The sequence below is a fragment of the Rattus rattus genome, chromosome 1 (assembly GCF_011064425.1).
Source record: "Rattus rattus isolate New Zealand chromosome 1, Rrattus_CSIRO_v1, whole genome shotgun sequence".
In the NCBI taxonomy this organism is placed as follows: Eukaryota; Metazoa; Chordata; class Mammalia; order Rodentia; family Muridae; genus Rattus; species Rattus rattus.
Genome location: NC_046154.1, coordinates 20,716,423 through 20,736,960, shown reverse-complemented (window position 1 = coordinate 20,736,960; position 20,538 = coordinate 20,716,423). Strand labels below are relative to the sequence as shown.

Genomic DNA, 20,538 nt, shown 5'->3' with positions numbered 1-20,538 from the left:
ATTTGGGAACTGGTAAATAAGTTTTCTCATACCAGGTTTTTGCGGATACGCTTGTCTGCATAGTTCTTATATCTACTGCCGTCCCAGGGCCACCATCCCCTAGTATGGGCACCCGTTGTGAGAACACAGGAGACCCTTGTTCATTCCACTGCAGCATCTATGTGCCCAGCCTTCTGCTGCTTCCTTCCCCTCCTGCAGCGGTTGAGGAAATCCTAGGGCAGGGACGTTGGCCTCCTCAGCCCAGGGTCCAGCTTCCCTTCAGCCTGTTTTTTCCTGTGCTGGATGCTCACGGCAACCATACTGAAAGTCTCGCTGCCTGGGCTGTCTTGAACAAAGCCTAGAGTGGGCTAGCTGGCTCTGTTCACCTCTGAGGCTCCTTGGGATGTTCTTCAGAGGTTGGTAACTGCTTGTCCCCCAGAGGTGGGCATTGAGCAGGAAAGCCCAGCTACTAGGGTCAAGGAGATGCCAGGAGGTGCGATTGGTGATGTAGAGTTCCTTCTAGGCTTGTGCCCAGGTGTCCTGAGTTCAAGTCTCAGGTCTTACAACTCTGTCACTGTGGTGAGCCGACTCTCAGTTTCTTTGCTGGTAAATAACCCCTCCCCCTTTTAAAGAAAACTTGTGGTTTGTACTGAGATGACTCTGTGAGTAAGAAGAGTCCTTTCTGCTCTCCCAGAAGATCCTAGCTTAGTTTCCAGTGCCCGCATCAAGCAGCTCCTAATCCCCTCTAACTCCAGGGGATCCAATGTTCTCTTTTGTTTTTCCTGGGTTCCCGTACCACACATGGCAGGTGCTTGCACAGACACACATACACATGTGTACATAAAATAAAAACATAGGTTGGCATTCTTATTTTATTTTTAGTTTATTTTTATTTACGTACATTGGTGTTTTGACTTGCACGTGTGTCTACGGGAGGGTGTCAGAGTCCCCTGGAACAGGAGTGACAGACAGTTGTGAGCTACCATGAGGTTGCTGGGAATTGAACTCAGGACTTCTGGAAGAGCAGCCAGTACTTAACTGCTGAGCCATCTCTCCAGTCCCCGAAATTTTATTTCTAAGAAGGTTTTTTTTCTCTATTATTTTAACTACACGTATGTGGGAATGTGCATATGAGTACAGGTGTCAGGGTGGAGGTATGTGCAGAGGGCTCTAATCCCTACGCTGGAATTATAGTCCAATATGGGTTCTGGGACCCAAACTCAGGTCCTCTGCAAGAACAGAATGCATACGGGGTTGGGGATTTAGTTCAGTGGTAGAGTGCTTGCCTAGGAAGCACAAGGCCCTGGGTTCGGTCCTCAGCTCCGAAAAAAAGAACCAAAAAAAAAAAAAAAAAAAAAAAAGAACAGAATGCATTCTTAACCACTGAACAGTCTCTGCAGCTGTAACCACTGGGCCACCTCTGCAGCTGTAACCACTGGGCCACCTCTGCAGCTGTAACCACTGGGCCACCTCTGCAGCTGTAACCACTGGGCCACCTCTGCAGCTCTAACCACTGGGCCACCTCTGCAGCTCTAACCACTGGGCCACCTCTGCAGCTCTAACCACTGGGCCACCTCTGCAGCTCTAACCACTGGGCCATCTCTGCAGCATACCCCATCCCTGTTCAATCTTGAATTTAACAACTATGATGAGCACCTACCATGGACAGAGAGCTGGGGAAACAGCTGCAGGGCACAGGGGCAGAGGCTTCGTCTTGGTGGCACCTTCTAGTAGAGGGGAGGATGGACAGATAAATGTGTCAACAGAATGGAGTAGTCGGTGAGAGCCAGGAGGATGGGGAGAAAGTGAGAGGGAGCCAGCATGGATTCCAGAGCTGGAGTGTGACCCGGACAGGTCTCTAAAAGGTGACATTTGGGCAGAAACCGGGGGAAGGGAGGAGTGACTGATGGAATATGTGGGTACAGAGACTAAGGAAGAGAACACAGCAAGTGCCAAGGCCCTGGGGTAGGAAGAGGCTGGGCGTTTTTTTGGGGGGGGTGGATAGGGGGATAGCCTGGAGAAGGTGATGTACTGAAAGAAAGAGAATGGAACAGGAGGTTGGCAGGTGTGTGTGTGTGTGTGTGTGTGTGTGTGTGTGTGTGTGTGTGTGTGTGTGTGTCCGTCTGTCTGCCTGTCCCTCTGTCCATCCACCGGTGGCCACAGTGAGGGCCTTTCTTCTCACCCTTCGGTGGGCTGAAGGCAGCAAAAAGGGCCTGATACAATAGGTTTAGGGCGTAGACATTCTCGTTATTGGTGTCTCGTTTCAATAGAAGCTTGGGGAGCATACCCCAGCCTCCTTAGAGGAATCTGCAGGTGTGGACAGGCCCAGCCGGGCGGGACTGCCCTCAGAATCTGCCAGGCCAGTGCCCCACACAGCAGCAGGGCTGCCAGGAGCCAGCGAACCTGAGATGTGAGGCAGGCTGTGAACAGGAGGTGGCACGTGAACGCTGCGGGCGGTTGGCACCGGCTCTGCTTGGCAGAGAGTGTTCAGCCCCCAGGGACCTTTCTTCTGGGTAGCTCTGACTGGGAGCTGTTCTCACTGCCAGCCCTGACCACACCTGACCTGAGGCTGAGGTGGGAGCACTTCCCGGAGAGATTCCACTGTGCTCCCTGGAGCTGTCGGGGAAGCACTCTGGTCTCCGGGAGAGGCCTATTTCTGGGATGTTTTAAGGAGCCTGCAGGAAGTGTAGGGTCTGTGGAGAACGGGAGCCTTCAGAGTTCACAGCGCACTTGAGGGCCAAGCACTTGGAAGTGGGAAAAGCCCAGATGTGGCTTCCCTGATGGCCTCCACCTCACGAATGCCCCTCTGCACCTCTTCCTCCCACCCCTCCACATGCCACAGGCCCTCCCCAAGCGACTCAGCCTATCTCCTGCCCCCCCTCCACTTCACTCCACCTGACTTCTCCAGATCAGTTCCCTCTACCCCTTTGCTAAGTGAGGGACCTCTCCGTGTACCCCAAGCCTCTGTCCTTCCCTGTCACACCCCTTGTCACACTGGGTTGGCAGTCTGGACCCCACAGAGCTCAGAGAGCTCCTGTATGTCGTCCAGGCTGGCCTCAGACTCACTACATAACGGAGGATGACCTTGAACTCCTGATCCTCCTGCCTCTGCCTCCCAGGTGTCGGGATTTCAGGGGTGCTACAGCGTACCCAGTTCACACGGCCCTGGCAGTTGAATCTAAGGGCTTTGTGCATGCTGGGCAGATACTCAGTCAGCTGAACCTTATCCCCCGCCCTTGTTTTTGATGATGTTGAGGCAAGGTCTTGCTGTGTATCCTACCAATCTGAAACTCACTATGTAGATCAGGCTATCCCTTAACTCACAACGGTTCGTCCAGCTGCCTTTGTGTCCCCGGTGTTGAGATTACAGGCCTACGTGTCGCACCTGGTTTGCTTCCCCTCTCTACATGGGCCGAGCAGAAGAGAACTCAGGAAGTGGAGTTCGAGGTGATTTGAATTCAATCTTAATGGGCAGGCCTGGCTAGTGACACTCTCAATAGTTGGGAAAACCAGGGCCACCCATCTAGAATGAGGCATGGTAGCCTGAAATCAGGTTTGAATGGGCAGGTCTGGCTCTCCCTACCTCACCCCCCAAGTCTCCCGAGATCCAGGGATCTCATGCTTTCGCCTATCCTGTCTGGTCAGAAGCAAATGGGCATGGATACCAGCCTAACTATGCGAGGGGGGTGCTGGGGCGTCGGGCACCTCAGGGCCTCCTAGGGTGAGGCTAGCCAGCTTCAGAGTCCACCGTGCTCCCTTCTCCTGGCTCCACGTGCCCGCCAGGCACAGTGGTGCACACCTGGCATCTCAGCATTCCGAAGGCTGAGACAGGAGGGGTCCAGCCTGGGCTCTACACTTTCAGGCTAGCCAGGGGTTTATAGTGAAACCGTCTCAAAAAAAAAAAAAAAAAAAAATAATTTGAAACAAAACAAAACAAAATAGTAATAAAAGTCACCAGCTTCCTGGCATTCACAGCAACTGAAGTGGGCCAGTGCAGACCTTGTGCATAGATGATGGGGACCCCCTGAAGCTGCTAAAAGGAAAAACAACAGGTCATGAATGCCGTTCAAAGCTACATTGAAAAGTTTCCGGCCCCTGCTTCCTGCTTCCCGGGCTTTTGCCACAAGCCCTGATCCTCTTAGTGCTCCCCACTGCCCTGGCTGGTGCTCCCCACTGCCCTGGCTGGTGCTCCCTCCTGCCCTGGCTGGTACTCCCTCCTGCCCTGGCTGGTGCTCTCCACTGCCCTGGCTGGTGCTCCCTGCTGCCCTGGCTGGTGCTCCCTAGTCTCCTGGCTGGTATGTAGCCTTTCCAGATCTCAGGCCTGGGGGATCAGATGTCAGGAGTCAAGCAGGTGTCTCCTGGCCCCTGTTGCTGAGCTAGTAATGGCAGGTAAGCCTGGAGCCAATTTTCAAATGTAGCTCCCATTAGCTGTGTGTCCTTGCTAGGTTACTTTACCTCTCTGTGCCTAGTTTCCTTCCATGTGAGTTGCAGTTTCCACTACTTGATGTGGATTTAAGTGCTCTCTCTATGTCTTATACAGTCCTGAGGTCAGCGTCCGTCCGTGCACAGCGGCACTCGTCAAACCTTGTCCTCCTTTAGGGGGGTGGATTCTTCCCAGCTGAGTGGCTGGCAGAGGTCCTGCTGCCGCCTTGAGGGCCCAAGTGTGAGAAGCTGGCAGTCCTCCCGAGCGGCACGGGCACATGGGTCTGCCAGAGAAGGCACAGCCACCTCTTTTCCGGCCCGGCGCCCCTCTCAGACTGCCAGGGGATTAAAGGCCTTCGGGCTTTTGTGTTCTGCTCACCCGCCCCTGGCAGTTTGCACTGCAAACTGCTGCCCTGACAGATTCCTTTCCCCTCTGCCGTCTGTTGCCCTCGACAGGACACTGGGCAGTGGGGGAGGGGGCGTCTTGGCCCCGTCCCTCTGGTCTGAGCTGGAGCAGGGCAAGTGGTACTTGTAGGGGTCTTCCTAGGAACCCACGTCACGGCAGAGGGGCTGAGGTTTGGGGCTGTGGCTATGTGGACCATGGGAGAAGGAGGCAAGTGGTCAGACCCACCCCCACTGTCTCTGGATTCTGATGAGGTGAGCTCACTCCAGCCCCAGATGCCTGGAGTCTTGCCCTGGGCAGCCATAGCTGCCCTGGGGACTGCTTGGAGGGGGAGGGGCTCAGAACTTCCTGACCAGCTGTGGGGGTGGATGGGGCTCAGTTCCAGACCTGGGCCATGAAGACAGAGGAGGCTGGGAGCTGGCCACCCAAGGCATGAGAAGAATGTCTCCAGAGAAACCCCCACTCCCACCCCACTCCCCAGCCTCGGTTCGCCTCAGAACTGGCAGGTAGCTGGAGCCGAAAATCGGCTCTGTGGCTCACCCCGGCCTAGGCTCCGTCTTTTTTTTTTTTTTTTTTTTGGTTCTTTTTTTTCGGAGCTGGGGACCGAACCCAGGGCCTTGTGCTTCCTAGGTAAGCGCTCTACCACTGAGCTAAATCCCCAGCCCCCTAGGCTCCGTCTTTTAACAAGCTTCCTTCATTCCAAACCAGCAGGTGAGCCCATGAAGGGAGCTCACGCCCCGCCTTCCGCCAGCACCTCGCCCTAGCCACACCCACCCTCCCTTCCTCGATGACCTCACTGTATGGTACCCACGTTAACACTTACTGAGTGGCTGCTGTCCACAATGCTAACATCAGGTACTCACCTGCCTGATGATAGGTTCACACTGTCCTCTGAACCTCCGTGTCCTCACTTGTAAAATGGGAATACATTCCCAGAGGCAGGATGGGAGCCCCTGCGACTGGATGGAGTTGGGAATCCAGAAGTTTTTGACTTTGAGAAAGAAGACACAGAGTACTTGGCAGCTGTGAGGTGACATCCTCCATGGGACCTGGGGCCACCAAAATCTGGTAGTTCAGCTGCTTTCAGTGCCTCAAGCTTTCAAACTCAGTACTTGAGAGGCAGAGACAAGAAAATCTTCTGAAATCTGAGGCCAGCCTGGTCTACATAGTGAGTTCACAACCAGCCAGGGCTACACAGTGACTCCCTGCCTCAAAGACAAACAAAAACAAAAACATACCGGGCACAGTGTCTTATTCCTGTAATTCCAACGTTGTGGGGCTGGAGGCAGGAGGATCACGAATTCTAGGTCATTCTTATCTGCATAGTGAGTTTGAGGCCAGTCTGGGAAACCTTGTCTCAAACAAAAACAAAACAACAAAATAAAGCCCTCCTCCCCCAAAGCAAACCTCCCCTCCCAAAGAAAAACCCAAGGCATCGTTGGACATGTTTATGATTCCTCCCTTGGGAGGCTGGGGCGGGAGGATCTAGGCCAGTCTGAGCTACACAGCGGGACCCTGTTTCCAGGACCGGATGAAGGAGCTCTTGGATTTTCCCTCTTAACAGGTGCAGAATTGGTGTCGCTGTAACATCAGTCCTATGGGGATGCTGCAATGATGAATGGTTTGCTCTACATGGTGTGTGGGGATGAAGTTTGGGTCTTTGTGTGTGTGTGTGTGTGTGTGTGTGTGTGTGTGTGTGTGTGTGTGCACGCGCACGCGTGTGTAGAATCTGAACTCAGGTCCTCATGTTTGGTCAGCAAGCATCTTTCCCACTGGGTCACCTCTCTGACCCTTCTGGTTCTTACTGTCCTTTCTCACTATGGGTCCACAGCTTTGATCGGAGCAGTCTTAGAAGCAATCTGTGGAATAACCTTCGAAAGGTTCACACTCAACACTGTGGAAGCCTGTGTGTACCTCGGCCCCCATGTTCCCCGGCCTTGCCTGGTTTCTATGCCTTACTTGTCTCTTCACTCCGAGAGCATCCTAGCCAACCACGACTCCCTCCAAAGCCTCATGGATGCTACAGAGGATGGTCTGCTTTCTGTCCCTTCTTTCCTTGTCTCTGGACCTCTCTAGGTGTTGGATCTAGAGGTATTTCCGGATGTCCCTTGTCCTTGCCAGGAGAACCTGGACACACACCCAGGGCTTGAGACTGCTGCCTCCCAGAAGTTCTTTGGTCACCTGCTTGGGTTCAGAGGATAGCTGTCACTTGGGACCCTGCCTATATCCTTGCCTCATGGAGTTACTCCCTAAATGTTAGGAGCAGACTTTGGCCTTGGCCTGCAGGAGTCAGCCACTCCCCTTCCCCCAGCAACCTAGAGGTCTGGAAAATCCCCCTCTCAGCTTGGCTCCTTCCTTGCTGGCTCAGAACTCCCTCTAGCCCTGCCTGAGTACTCCCATTCCTCTGGGAGGAAGCAGGGCTGCCGCATGGCCGGAGACAGGCTACAGGGCAGGAAGCCTGGGTTCTATTTCTGCCTCTGACCTTGGAGCTACCCATGGCCCTCCTTAAGACTTAAGGAACACACTTGCACAGGCCCAGGCTGCTGCCAGCCCAGCATCCCCTTGGGCCATTCAAGGGACTGGTCAGGTTGGAGATGGAGTCTGGGTAGCCCTGTGCATTCTGGTACTGCTATCCTGTTTGGCCTTGCAGCCTCTATGAGGTCTAGCCCAGTGCCTTGGCTTTGCCTGGTTAGGGAAGAACTTGAAGCCCAGGTCAGCCCCATGCAGGCAAAGGTCTGTGTGGAAGAGCTCAGAGGGTCTTTGTGAGCTGTGGTTCTGTGCACTATGCTGAAAGGGGGGGACTCTCAGGGTCCTTAGCACTCAGTCGTGAGACGTTAGGTCTGGAAACCAGACCACCAGGGTAAATTCCAGCTCCCACAGTTAAGCCCATCTTTCTCTTCCCTGTCCCCAGCTTTTCAGCACCTGCAGCCAGCTTCGGGTGGTCCTGGTGTGCAGGGAGCACTCTGTGAGTGAGTGGGGGCTCAGCCCATCCTTCACTGTCCCAAGGAAAGACTAGGCTGGCTGGCTCTCAACTCCTTCCACCATCAGGTGCTCAGCCCTGCTCTGCTCTTCCCAGAGCCTCTTTCCCTCTGGCTCCATTCCCCCTCCCAGATGTGAAACCCAGCTGCTTCTGCACAGACAGCTCTTTGCAAACCAAGTCTCTGCCCCTGGCTTGTCTTGCCTCTCCCTGAGGGCCCTGGCTGCCCCCTGTCTACTCCGACACTGGGGAGGAAGCTACAGGGGAGATAGCCGGCACTGTTAACCTGAGCGTCTGCGGCTGGGGGACTTCTGACTCAGTGCCCTGTACCCTTGGCCTTCCTGCAGATGTGTGTTCCCGGCGTGTTTTTTTCCCTTGTTGAATCTCACTTTGCTATTTCCTGTCCGGTTCCAGGCTACTCCCCCTACCCTCCACCCCCTTCCTCCTTACAAGAAGCCCTGGATCTTACTTACCAGCTAGAGTTTCCTTTCCAGACAGCCGTGTCTAAGTGGTGCCAGGAATCTGTGCACCTCGTGCTTAGCCCCCGTGGCCTTGCTTGAACAGTCATTGGGAGGGTGTGAGCATAATGCCGACTCTTCCTACCTGGAGAGAACCCAAGGATACCCTTTCTCAAAGCTCCTGTGCCCCTAATCAGTGTCCCTGCCCCAAGTCTAGCCTCTTAGTCCTCTTGTATCAATCAAGGCCCAGCTCCCGCCACCCACCTTTGCTCCCAGGCAGGGAAGGAAGCAGAACCTCTGGTCTTGTTCTTAAGCGAGCCTCCCAGAATCTCCTGGGTATGCACAGCTCTGTCAAACCTGGGATGAGAAGCTGCCACTGGGGTTCTGAGAAGGAGCCAGTAATCTATTTTCCCCAACCTCGGAAGGTGGTTCTGCTTTTGTGTTTTGGTGATGATGGTACTTGGAACCAAACCCAGGACCTTGCACGTTGAGGAAGACAAGTGCTGGTATCAGTGAGACAAGACACTGCGTGTTTTCAAGGCAAGACCCCCTGCTGGCCTTGAACTCATGACCTCCTTGCTTTTGCCTCTTAAGTGCTGGTATTAGAGACATGTCCCACCGTGTTCAGCTACCAGTCCTGGAGATTCAGAGGTCACATACCTGTTTGCGTGGGCACATAGTCCGCAAGCCTTTGGCTACCACTGCGGACAGGAATGAGCCCTTCTGTAGTTGGGAGAGAGGGATCTGGTAGTTACATGGCTCTTTGCCTATGAGGATCAGGCAGTAGGTCATACCAGGGTGTCAGGTGAGGGCTGTACAGCTCTTAGCCTAGGCTCAGCAGTGGGGCCAACACAAAGTGATCAAGTAGTGCTCAGTCCTGGAAACACACACACACACACACACACACACACACACACACACACACACACACACACAGATGATGGCTGTGCCTGGCAGTTAGACTGAGCCTCAGCTCCCGTGTGGATGGTCTGGCAGCAGATAAGACAGACCCAGGGATTTCGTGTCTACTTATGGGAACATAGGGTAGGAGAGAATGCCACAGACAGTGAAGGAAAGACCAGCAGTTTGTCCATAAGAGAGAGAGAGTGTGTGTGTGTGTGTGTGTGTGTGTGTGTGTGTGTGTGTGTGTGTGTGTGGTGTGTGTGTGCGTGCGTGTGTGCGTGCGTGTGTTTGAGACAAGGTCTTAGGTAACCCAGACTGACCTCTACTTTGTTGTGCAGCCAAGGTTCATCTTGAACTGATTCTCCTGCCCCACCCTAAGTGTTGGGATTATAGGTGTGAGCCGATATACCAGACTAAACGTGTGTGCGGTTTTGTTTCTGGGCAGTTATCGGGGTAACGGCTAAGTAACATAGCTGGAAAGGATAACAAGAGTTGGTTCCAGAAAGCAGACAAGGAAGGACACTGTGGCAGAAAGCCCTGTAGCATTAGTCATGGGGGACATGGACTGTATAGAATTGGGACTTTCACAGGGAACTGTGTCCCTCTGTCCAGACACCACCGAGCCCTGGCAGTGCCTGAAGCCCTTTCACCAGGGATTTGGGACTGTCCTGGGGTCATTAAATACTGAATTCCTGCGTCTGGGGCCTCCCAGTCTTTGGGCTCCCTGGGTGTTTTCCTCTTAGTTACCTGGACAACGCCTTTGAAAACATCTAGATATTGTCCAAGCGGATGTAGGCGTCTACTGCCCACAGCCATTTCTTGGGAGAGCCTGGGTCATAAGCACCAGGCTTAGCCTGTGCTTTGCCGCTGCCCCATACCTCCCCCTTGCTCTCCCAGGACAGATGCCTCAGATGCACTTGAGCTTAGCATTAGCCCGAGGTCGCGGGGAGTTGATGTCTGTCTTGCCTCCATTCAGACACAAGCATTTAGCTGCAGGGCTTTACGTGTTCTGAGCAGTGGAATGTGCTGCCTGCAGCCAGGCTTGGACACCAGACCTGGTGGCGAAGGCCAAAGGACTGAGGAGGGAGGAGCTGTGGAAGGCCAAGGGCCAGAGGAGGGAGGAAGCCTACATCAATTCTCTCCCTTCTGCCCATGTCCCCTCCACACTTAAACTGGCCACTCCTCTACCTGCTCATGTCTCTTCAGGTTGCCTAATATCTACCTGTGTCCCCTGGCCTACTCTCATGTCCCGGGTGTCCCCTTGCATCCTCCAACGACAACGAAGCCACCTTTTACCAAATGACCTTCCTTTTACTCTTTGCTTTATCCAGAGAATCCCTGAGAATCTGAACATTGGGCTCCGAGGCCTCCAAGGGGTGGGTGGGTCTTTGGGTAGCTGAGTTACAAAAAGTGACTCCTCCTGGTTCTCTCAGCCATCATGAATCTAACAACTGTGGAGGGGCTATTGGGATGGAACGTTGGGTCCCCTCTGAAATGAGAAGGGCCCTAGAGTTTGGCAGTTGACAGGAGAGGGTGACTCATGGGCTGTCATCTCCCATAGGTGACACAAGGGCTAAGGGCCTATGATGGCCTTTCCCTTCCTGAGGACACAGAGACTGTCACAGCGAGCCGGTATGGCTGGACCTACTCATACCTCTCTGACGATGAGGACCTGTTGGCTGATGATGCGTCAGGAGGTGAGCCGTGTGTCCCCCTACTGGGGATGGAGTCTTTCCAGGAACAGTCCTGGCTGCAGAAAGTTCTATGAAACCCACCCCAGAAACGGCCCATAAATTGAGTGCCGTGGTATACACCAACTTAATTCCTGAGCTTGGGAGGTGGAGAAGGGAAGATCAGGAGTTCAAGGCTAGCCACCATTATATATGAGTTCTAGGCCAGCCTGTCATAAATGAGACCTTGTCTTAAATAACAACAACAACAACAACAAAAACAAACAATACACACGGGGGCTGGAGAGGTGACTCAGTGGTTAAGAGCACTGACTGCTCTTCCTGGCGTCCTGAGTTCAATTCCCAGCAACCATATAGTGGCTCTGATGGGATCTGATGCCCTCTTCTGGTGTGTCTGAAGACAGCTACAGTGTACTCATATGCATAAAAAAAAGTCTTTATTTTAAGGACAGCACACGCACAAAATAGACTAGAGCTGGTGAGATTGGTCAGCGGTAAAGGTGCTTGCCGCCAGGTCTCATGACTACAGTTCGATCTCGAGAACCGGAATCGTAGAAGGAACCAGCTAGGGCCTCCTCTTGCTCACAGTGGCACACTGTATGTGGTCACAAACATATACACACTAGAAGAAACAAACAAAAAAAAAGATGTGAGTGTGTATGTCCTGAACCCCCGATCTCATGATCCCAGGTCAGCTCATCTCTCTGACCCTAGACTGGCCACCACTCCCTGGGGCCAGCAGGACCCAAGGGGGAGAGTTGATAGTTCACAGTAGGGGACACTTGTCATCCTTCCATCTTACTCCTTCTTGTCCCCATTTGAAGGTCAGACTGACCTGGCTCCTCTGCCCCACCCATTGGACAGATGGTCCCTGGAATTTGGGACCTCAGGCCATACACTGATGGAGGTCTCCAAAGTAGTGAGGCATGGGGTGTAGGTGAGATGGCTGTCCTGTGTTCGAATACCCTTCACCACTGGGCCAGGAGCCTACAGTGCCTGGTACCATGTTGGTACCCATTGAGTATTTGTTGTTGATGATCTCACTTTAAGACTCACTTTTTCTTGCAGATGGCCTCGGCAGTGGAGACCTGGGCAGTGGGGACTTCCAGATGGGTAAGTTGCTGAGGGGATCCCCAGAGCAGGCCTGTTGGTTTGCAGAGGCCTCATCTCTGTTGGGGCAGAGGACCCAAGGGCCCTGTGGAGATGGTCCCCTTCCTGCTGAATGGCAGTTGTGTGAATTGATGGACAAGTGCTGATGGGCCTGACCCCTCCAGCCTCAACTCTGCACAGCTGGCTGCCCTGGGGGTATGGCCCAGCGGCTGGGTTTAGTCCCATCCGGGAGGCACAGGCGTGTGCCCCAATGCCCAAGGTGTGTTGTACGTTATCAGATGGGCTTGCCTAGGACTGACACCCTTCCTGTGCAGGCAAGGATGGCTGCCCCGACTCTGATAGGGCCGTGCTCGGGTTGTCCCCCTTGACTTGACACTAGAACCCAGCCCCTGAGATGTCCCTGGCAGACTGGCAAGCCTGTAGCTTTTCAGCTGCTTCCAGCCTCATCTGGACCATGCCCTTCATAGACCACCCCTGGCTGCCTCACTCCTCTCCTCACCAGCCTGTCAGGTGGTCCTGCCCTGGAGACTGCCCCTTTCTCTATCCCTGTGGTAACTTCTGTCCACTCGCTCCTTGACTCCCCACTTCTGCCACTGTCCCTTCCCTCTCCCTTTGTCCTCCCCATCTGCCCATCTGCCACTGCCTAGACCTTTCTCTGCTCTCGGCTGGCCCACTCTGTTTTCTGTGTGTCCCTTCCCTGGCGTCTCTGGTTCTGTCTCCTTTGCTGGCCCTGCTCTTCCTGCCTGTCTGTCACTGTTCTGCAGACCTCCCTCCTAGCTCATCCTTGATGTTCAGTCTTTTTTTTTCCCTCTCCCTGTGGTTCTCTGACCAGCCCACCTTGGCCAAGAGTCACACAGGAGGCCAGAGGTGGCTCTCTCCGAAAAGTTGAGTCCACACCAGTCCCTGGGCCTCCCCAGAAGGGCTCCAGATTGGAACATGGTACTGGGACCCTGCTTTTCTTCCTCTACTCGTGGCGCCCAGGATGCAGCCAGGCTCTGGAGTTGGGAGCAGCTTGTCTGAACCTTTGTACAGGCTGGTTTGCTGCCCATCTAAGGGCTCCCAACCTGGAGACTCAGCCCGATCATGAACTCTGCTGAGCAGGAATGGATGTTTGGAGCTGGGGTGCCCACTAGAGGTTAGGGGTGTATGCCTCCCACTTACCAGGATTCGGGGCAGCTTAATCTTCCTCCTCTCCTCCTCTGATCTCAGTGAATGCTTTTACTAGGGTCAGGAGGTCAGGTGGGGGAGGCCTGGTCAGGGCAGATGCCCAGAGCACCCCCTTTTCCCTCCCCCAGGCAGCCTCACACACAGGTCCAGCAATCTCAGTCTGGGTGGGGCCTCGGCACAGGCTGCCTACCCACTCGGGGTGCTTGCCCTGCCTTGCCTCTGCTTTGGGACAAGGAGAGGGGTCAGGCTGGAGGAGTCCAGCCCTTCCCAGGCCCCGGTAGAAAGGGGCTTTGTGGCACTCTGACACTCTCCTCAGGAGTGGGCACATTCCTGGGCAGAGGCCTGGCCTCCTCACCCGAACTTGGCTGTAGGCTGAGGCCAGGGGCCGGGGTGGGGGCTCTCAATGGGCCTCTGTGCTTGCACACAAGAAGCCTCTGTGGTGGAACTCACAGCCCCACCCTCCGCCCATAAGCTCCACCCACTCAGCACCCAGGAGCCCAGCCCCACCATTGGCTGTGGTTCAGAGCAGACACAAGCATTCCCTCACGGGATAGGATCCACTCCTGCACCTGGCACAGGACCCTGAGGACCCTCTTGGCCCGAGCCATAGAGGGAGAACACCCTGGCTTGGGGGCTGTGCACCTCTAGGCCCAAAAGATTGAAAGTAAAGTAGAAAACACCTCCCAACCTTCATGTCACATACATCCTGACCAAATGTCACACGTACACTTCAGTCTCAGGGCCTTGGCACTTGTCCGTTCCCCTGTGTACAGTGTCTTCTCACAGACACTGCCTATGGCTCACCCCTTTCCTTCAAAGAGACTTCTTCCTTGAACCTCCATAGAAAACTATATTCTCCCCACCCTAGCAGGCTCTCTCCCCGACCCCCAATTTCCTATAGTCCATACATTCTTACCCATTTGGTTTATTTCCTTTTCCCCTCAGCTGGAAGATGCTCTCCCTGGGCATGGAACCTTCCATTTGATGAGTCCATCGCTGTACCCCTGTCTTAGAACACCACAGTAGACCATTCATTCATACTGCTTCTTACCTGAATGCTTTTCTGATCTAGGGCTCTTCCTAGGGCTTGTCTGGGGGGTCTGAATTAGAAGTTATTGTCAACCATGCTCCTTTGTTCTGCTCCAGTTACATGATCTTCACAGCGGCCCTTGGGATGGTCAGTGTAGGCCTCAGGTTACAGGTGCAACATTAGAGCTCAGAAATGTCACAGGCTATTGGGGGTTGGGGGGCATTCTGTTCCAGCAGGAGGGTCATTAACTAGTGAGCCGCCCTACCTCCTCACATTGCTGGGGAGTGTTCTAGCACTGTGCACACACTCCAGATTACTCGGTGGCTCTATAACCTGATATTTATAACCTGTGCTGAAATTCATGAGGCATGAAAATATCCTATACACGATAGGGACTTAAGAAATTATTGGGAGGCTGAGCGTGTTGGCACCGTGCCTTTGATCCCAGCATTCTGGAGGTAGGGGCAGGAGCCTCGGAAGTTTGCTCGTCCTTGGATCCATATTGAATCTGATCTTATCTGCGCTACATGAGACCCCATCCCTCCTCCCTCTGCTGGCTTCATAGCAAGAGTAGCCCAGAATCTGAGACCCTGTCTCAGACAATGACAAACAGGCTGGGGAAATAGTTCTATTGAATTAAGAGCACTTGCTGATCACACACCTTTAATCCCAGCACTCGGGAAGCAAAGGCAGCTGGATCTCTGTGAGTTTGGGACCAGCTTGGTCTACATAGTAAGTTCCAGGACAGCCAGGGCCACATATGAGACCCTGTCTCGAAAACAAAACAAAACAAAACAAAAAAAGAACACTTATTGCCTAAGCATGAGACCCTGAGTTTATATCCCCAGCATTCATGTTAAAAAGGCTGTCCTGGCTCCCAGGCCCTGTAGCCCCAACTGTGATAGGTGCACAGACAGGATCTCCAGGGCTTCAGTTCAGTGAGAAATGCCAGCTCAAGGGAGGAGGGTGGACCGATAGAGCGAGACACTCCCTCCGTGTCTTCTTCTCACCTACATGTGCTCATGGGCATGTGTACCTGCTTGCATGTGTGCATATACATCACACACACACATACACACACACACACGAAGTAATTGCTAATGTGTGTTTATGTGTGTACACACCATTCTCTGTGTGATGTGGGCACATTGTATAGATGGATTTTTTTTTTTATTATTTGTCTGGCATCTGCTAGATGTGCATGTGTTTGTCAGGTGCTATGTGTATGTATATGTGTGCGTACACATGGGTATGCATGTATGTATACATACAAATGTCCGATTCGTTTGACACTAGAGAGTTCAGTCCACATTTTCAACTCAAGAACATTGTGCTGCCCTGCTCTTCGTCACTGTGATGTAACACTAGAGGCGTAGGAGGAAGAAAGATTTACTTTGGTTCACAGTTTCAGGAGTTTCAGAACAGGGACGTTTGGCTCTCCTGCTTTGGGCCTGTGCTGGCACAGTATACTGTAGTGAGAGTGTTTAGCATAGAAGTCTGGTTCACCTACTGGTGTCTGAGAAACAGAGAGAGGTGACCTAAGAAGGGCTGAGTCTCAATATCCCTTGTAAGGCTAGACCCTCAGAACTAATCTCCATCCATTAGACTCCACTTCTCAACAACAAAACAAGCAGAGGCTGGAGAGACGGCTTAGTTGGATGAAAGCACTTGCTGAAGTGCTCTCCTACCTTCCCATATCGCTACAGACTGGGGACCAGGCTTTCAACCCGTGGACCTTTGGGAGATTTGTGACCCAAACTGCAGCCAAACTGATAATCTGTGGCTATAATCTGCAATCTGTGTTGTACATATCCGGTGCTGAAGGAAACAGCAGTCGTATGTTATGGTCACAGCAGAAGGACGTGTTTATCTGATCACGACTCACACAGATAAGCACTTGCTCCATGCATGAGTGGGTTCTTCATTTCCTCATGGAGCTCCTTGGTGAGGCAGGGTGACGGGTGACCACACTTTTTTTTTTTTTTTTTTTGGTTCTTTTTTTCGGAGCTGGGGACCGAACCCAGGGCCTTGCGCTTCTTAGGCAAGCGCTCTACCACTGAGCTAAATCCCCAACCCCGTGACCACACTTCTCATTCCCCAGGGCTGGCTCTGCACACAGGAGAGCAGCAGTCTTGGGATATGAGAGCTTTGACTCCCTTACCCCCACATTTCCTGAAGAAGGAATGAGACTTTCATTGAGTGGGGGGTCAGCGTGTGAAGTAGCTGACTCCCGATCTTTGTCACTGTGGTGCTGGGTGGCCCAGACATATGCAGCAGAATCAGCTCAAAGAGGGAAGCCCAGTTTGGAAAGTAAGGGTGCTGTGACAGCCCAGAGTGGTGGCCTCACGGCAGCCAGGGCAGACAAGGTGGCCATCTTAGAGAGTATGGCTGCTGAGTTGAGTCCAGAGGGATGAAGAACTGACTGGAAAAGAGCATCACAATAAAGTGGTGAACCTCACGCTAGCCAGTGCCTTGCACAATGGCCCCTTCCCACCCAGCCTCCTCTGAGCCCTAGACAGGCCTTTCAGGTTGCCGCGGGCTGTGTTGTGACAAGCAGTGCTGGCCTTTCTGTGGATACACAGGTGACAGCCTGTGTGGGAGCCCAACCTCTTATTTTCAGCCCGTCTGCTGGGCTCCCACCTGCCAGGCTGCCGCGGTCCTTCATGATTTCCCCCACCTTCTCTTCCATAGTCTATTTCCGGGCTCTGGTGAATTTTACTCGGTCCATTGAGTACAGCCCCCAGCTGGAGGACGCGAATGCCAAGGAGTTCCGAGAGGTGTCCGAGGCTGTGGTAGAGAAGGTAGGTTAGAGTACCTGGGGTTGGGAGCTCCCCAGGGGTGGCAGGGCAATACTGGAGTATGTAGAAGGTATCTAATGGTGATGTGTCCCCCACAGCTGGAGACCGAGTATGTGAAGATCCCTGGAGACCAGATTGTCAGTGTGGTGTTCATCAAGTGAGATGGATCCCTGGACATGGGAAGGGTGGGGGCAACCAGAAGGGGTGGCCAAGGATGGGAAGGGACCTGGGTACCAAGAACGGGAAAGGGAGGGTCCTAGAGGAACGGGTCATTCTTGATGGGAATTCAGAAAGCATAGGCGGGGTATTCAGTACCAGAAATGGCCCTACCTTAGGTACAGGCTGCCCAGGTAGAGGGCTGGTTGTCGTGAAGGAACTCGACAGAGGCGTGCAGATTATAGGCCTTCTTCTCCCCAGGGAGCTGGATGGCTGGGTCTTTGTTGAGCTGGATGTTGGCTCTGAAGGGAACGCGGACGGATCTCAGATTCAAGAGGTGCTGCATACGGTAGTCTCCAGTGGCTCCATCGGCCCCTACGTCACTTCCCCCTGGGGGTTCAAGTTCCGACGCCTGGGCACAGGTGAGCCTGTCCTCCAGACCTGGGTCACCCCTCCCCTCCAGTTCCTCAGAAACTGGCCCACTTCGGTGTCTCTATCTTGGGCCTTCCTAACTTGGGCCAGCACACCATTGGAGACAAGGAGCTCACTCCATCCTCACCCTGAGCCCGACCATCTTTTTATAGTCTCCTCTAAGTGGCCCCTCAGAAATGGTCTCCTTGTAGATCCCTGTATTTTGACAGTAAATTAAACTCCTTCACACAGCACTCCCAAGTCAAGAGACGCTGGCATCCAGTAAAACAACAGTTGTTGAGCTGGGGAGATTAAAAATAAAAAAACCAAAAACAACAACAACAAAACAAAAACCTTCTGCTGAGCCCGGTGATGGTGCTGGTGGTGGCGGTGGCCCACACCTTTGATCTCAGCGCTCAGGAGGTAGAGGCTGGAGGATCTCTGAGTTCAAAGTCAGCCTGATCTACAGAGTGAGTTCCAGGACAGCCAGGGCTACACAGAGAAACCATGTCTCAACCTCCCCCCACCACAAAAAAGAAAGAAGAAACTTTTTCAGGGAGAACTTGAGGACTGGAGTTCAGATCCCTAGTGCCCATGTAAACACCAGGAGGGTGTGAACCTACCTGTAATTCCAACTGTCAGGAGCCAGAGACAGGATCCTGAGGGCGAGCAAGCTAGCTGGGCTACAGAGTCAGCAAGCTCTGATTCCAGAGAGAGGCCCTGTCACGGTATAAAAGGTAAAGATAGCTCAAGGAAGACAACCCAGTATCAACCTCAGGCCTCCACACCCACACACATCACATGCATGTACGCCTTCATGATATGCATCTATACATGCAAAGGCACATGCACACTGCACACACACACACACACACTCATCTTGTTGTGTATGTGTTTGTGTGACTGAAATTCATCAGTCGTTTCCCAAGCACCAAGTGAATAGAGGCAGGCCCCATACATAAGGCCCTGATACCCAGCATCCACTCAGGCCTCCCAAGTTCCATGAAGTTTTCCTCCTGTTTTTAAGATGAGGGAACTGAGGCTCAGAAGGGAAAAGCCGCTGCTCACAGTGATGGAGATGTAAACTAGGCCCCTTTGTGTCCTGCTGTCACGGAAGCCATGCTGTATGGGAAACAGAAGACAATCAGGCCCAGAAAGGACAGGAAAGTCTCAAAGTCACACAGCTGTTAGATACAGAAGCCAGGCCTGGAGGCTCAGCGTCAGTCTAGGCTTCCGGTCACTCTACCTGCTGCCCTGTCTTTGCATCAAGTCTTTCCTGTACTGGTTCTGGTTTATTACTCATAGACTGTGCTCCTCGGCCCCTCACAGGCCCTTTTCCACCTCAGTGTCCTTACTGAGTAGTCTCAGTAAGCATCACATCACAGCCCCTCTGACTCACTGAAGCTCCAAACAGGACAAAGTCTATCCCTACATGGTATAAAGTCTACGAGGAAAAAAACAACACAAGACAAAACAACCAACCAGACAGACAAACCCAGTGAGCTCCATTGTTCTGCGTGCACCCCATGTCTCTGTCAATGTACCCCCAAACCAAACTTGCTCTGCTGGGCCTCTAGACGCAAGCGTAAAGTTTGCTGGAAGCCCAGCCACCTGCTCCCACCTTCAGGGAGTTCTGACTGGGGGGAGAGGAGACAGGCAGCTTGGGCCTCGGTTTCCAGGTCCCAGGTAGTATAGTTGCTGACTACAGCTTCCTTTACAGCACAGACCCCCCCGCCACCCCCAGCTGCTGTGGGGGTCGCAGTGACACCAGGTGAGCGTGTGAGCCTAGTCAAGGTGCAGGGGGTTCCTAGCGAACCTAACAGATGGAGGGAGAAAAGAAAGGCAAAGGCCATTTGGCTGCCTCCTTTCACTCTGGGCCAGGCTGTGGCCTGCACATGTATGGCATGGTGGCTGCATGCGTGTGGCATGTCACCTGTGTGAAGGTCCATGTTAAGGGGTTCTGCACTGCGTTCCACGAATAACAGGAGTATGTCCACCGCGTGCTTCTTGCTCTTACCGTCTGCCACAGTGGTCTGACTCGGGTTTCCAGAGCTACTCACAGCCATGCCTTGCCTGTGCTGTCTGTCTGTCACACCACTAGCTTCCTCAGCCTGCTGCCTGACTCCCTCCCACCCCACACCCTACAGTGCCCCAGTTCCCAAGAGTCTGCACGGAGACAGAGTTTGCTTGCCACAGCTATAATGAGTGCGTGGCTCTGGAGTATCGCTGTGACCGGCGGCCTGACTGCAGGGACATGTCCGATGAGCTCAACTGTGGTGAGAAGCTATTGGGAACTTCAAAGGGGGCCCCTGGTGGCCTCCCCAGGGCAGGGCTACATCCAAGGCTCTGGGTCATCTGGGCTACAAGGGTTTGGTGCAAGCAGAGAGGAAAGACTGACGGCAGAGACTGGTCATGGGTAGACTCCAGGGAGCATGGGGGATTGTGGGGTGAGGGGTCAGAGATGCCCATTCACTAAACATCAAGGGATCCTGTCCACAGAGGAGGCAGTCCCCGAGATCAGCTCCTTGCCATCTTCTGTGGTGAAGGTGTCACCTTTACCACTCCTGCCAGAGGCAGCCATAACACTTCCATCGCCAGTCATGCATGGACCTCAGTTTCTGTTACCCAGTGTTCCTGGGCCCACAGCCTGTGGGCCCCAGGAGGCCTCGTGCCACAGTGGGCACTGCATCCCCCGAGACTACCTCTGTGATGGGCAGGAAGACTGCAGGGATGGCAGCGACGAACTGGGCTGTGGTGAGCACTGCGTAGTTGGGAGAGTGGGGAGTGGGGTCCGGTCAGCAGAGGCCAGTTGTGAACCCCATGCCTCCACACAGGGCCCCCCCCACCCTGTGAGCCTAACGAGTTCTCCTGTGAAAACGGGCACTGTGCTCTCAAGTTGTGGCGATGTGATGGTGACTTTGACTGTGAGGACCGTACAGATGAGGCCAACTGTCGTGAGTATACCAGGCCCCAATGTGCCCCTGGGCCTGCTCTGGGAGGTGTGCTGGTCCCTGGTGTAAGGGATCTGGCTCT

The 20,538-nt window shown here is 53.6% G+C and overlaps 1 protein-coding gene across 1 annotated transcript in view; it reads left to right on the top strand.

Moving 5' to 3' along the window:
* Positions 1-20,538, top strand: part of Hspg2 (heparan sulfate proteoglycan 2) — a 101,612-nt gene that overhangs the window by 22,041 nt on the left and 59,033 nt on the right. The window contains exons 2-9 of the mRNA XM_032895875.1: positions 10,704-10,839; positions 11,902-11,946; positions 16,832-16,941; positions 17,037-17,095; positions 17,356-17,516; positions 19,653-19,781; positions 20,005-20,259; positions 20,340-20,459. Of these exons, the coding sequence (XP_032751766.1) occupies positions 10,704-10,839; positions 11,902-11,946; positions 16,832-16,941; positions 17,037-17,095; positions 17,356-17,516; positions 19,653-19,781; positions 20,005-20,259; positions 20,340-20,459 (1,015 nt within the window). The remainder of the gene's footprint in view (positions 1-10,703; positions 10,840-11,901; positions 11,947-16,831; positions 16,942-17,036; positions 17,096-17,355; positions 17,517-19,652; positions 19,782-20,004; positions 20,260-20,339; positions 20,460-20,538) is intronic.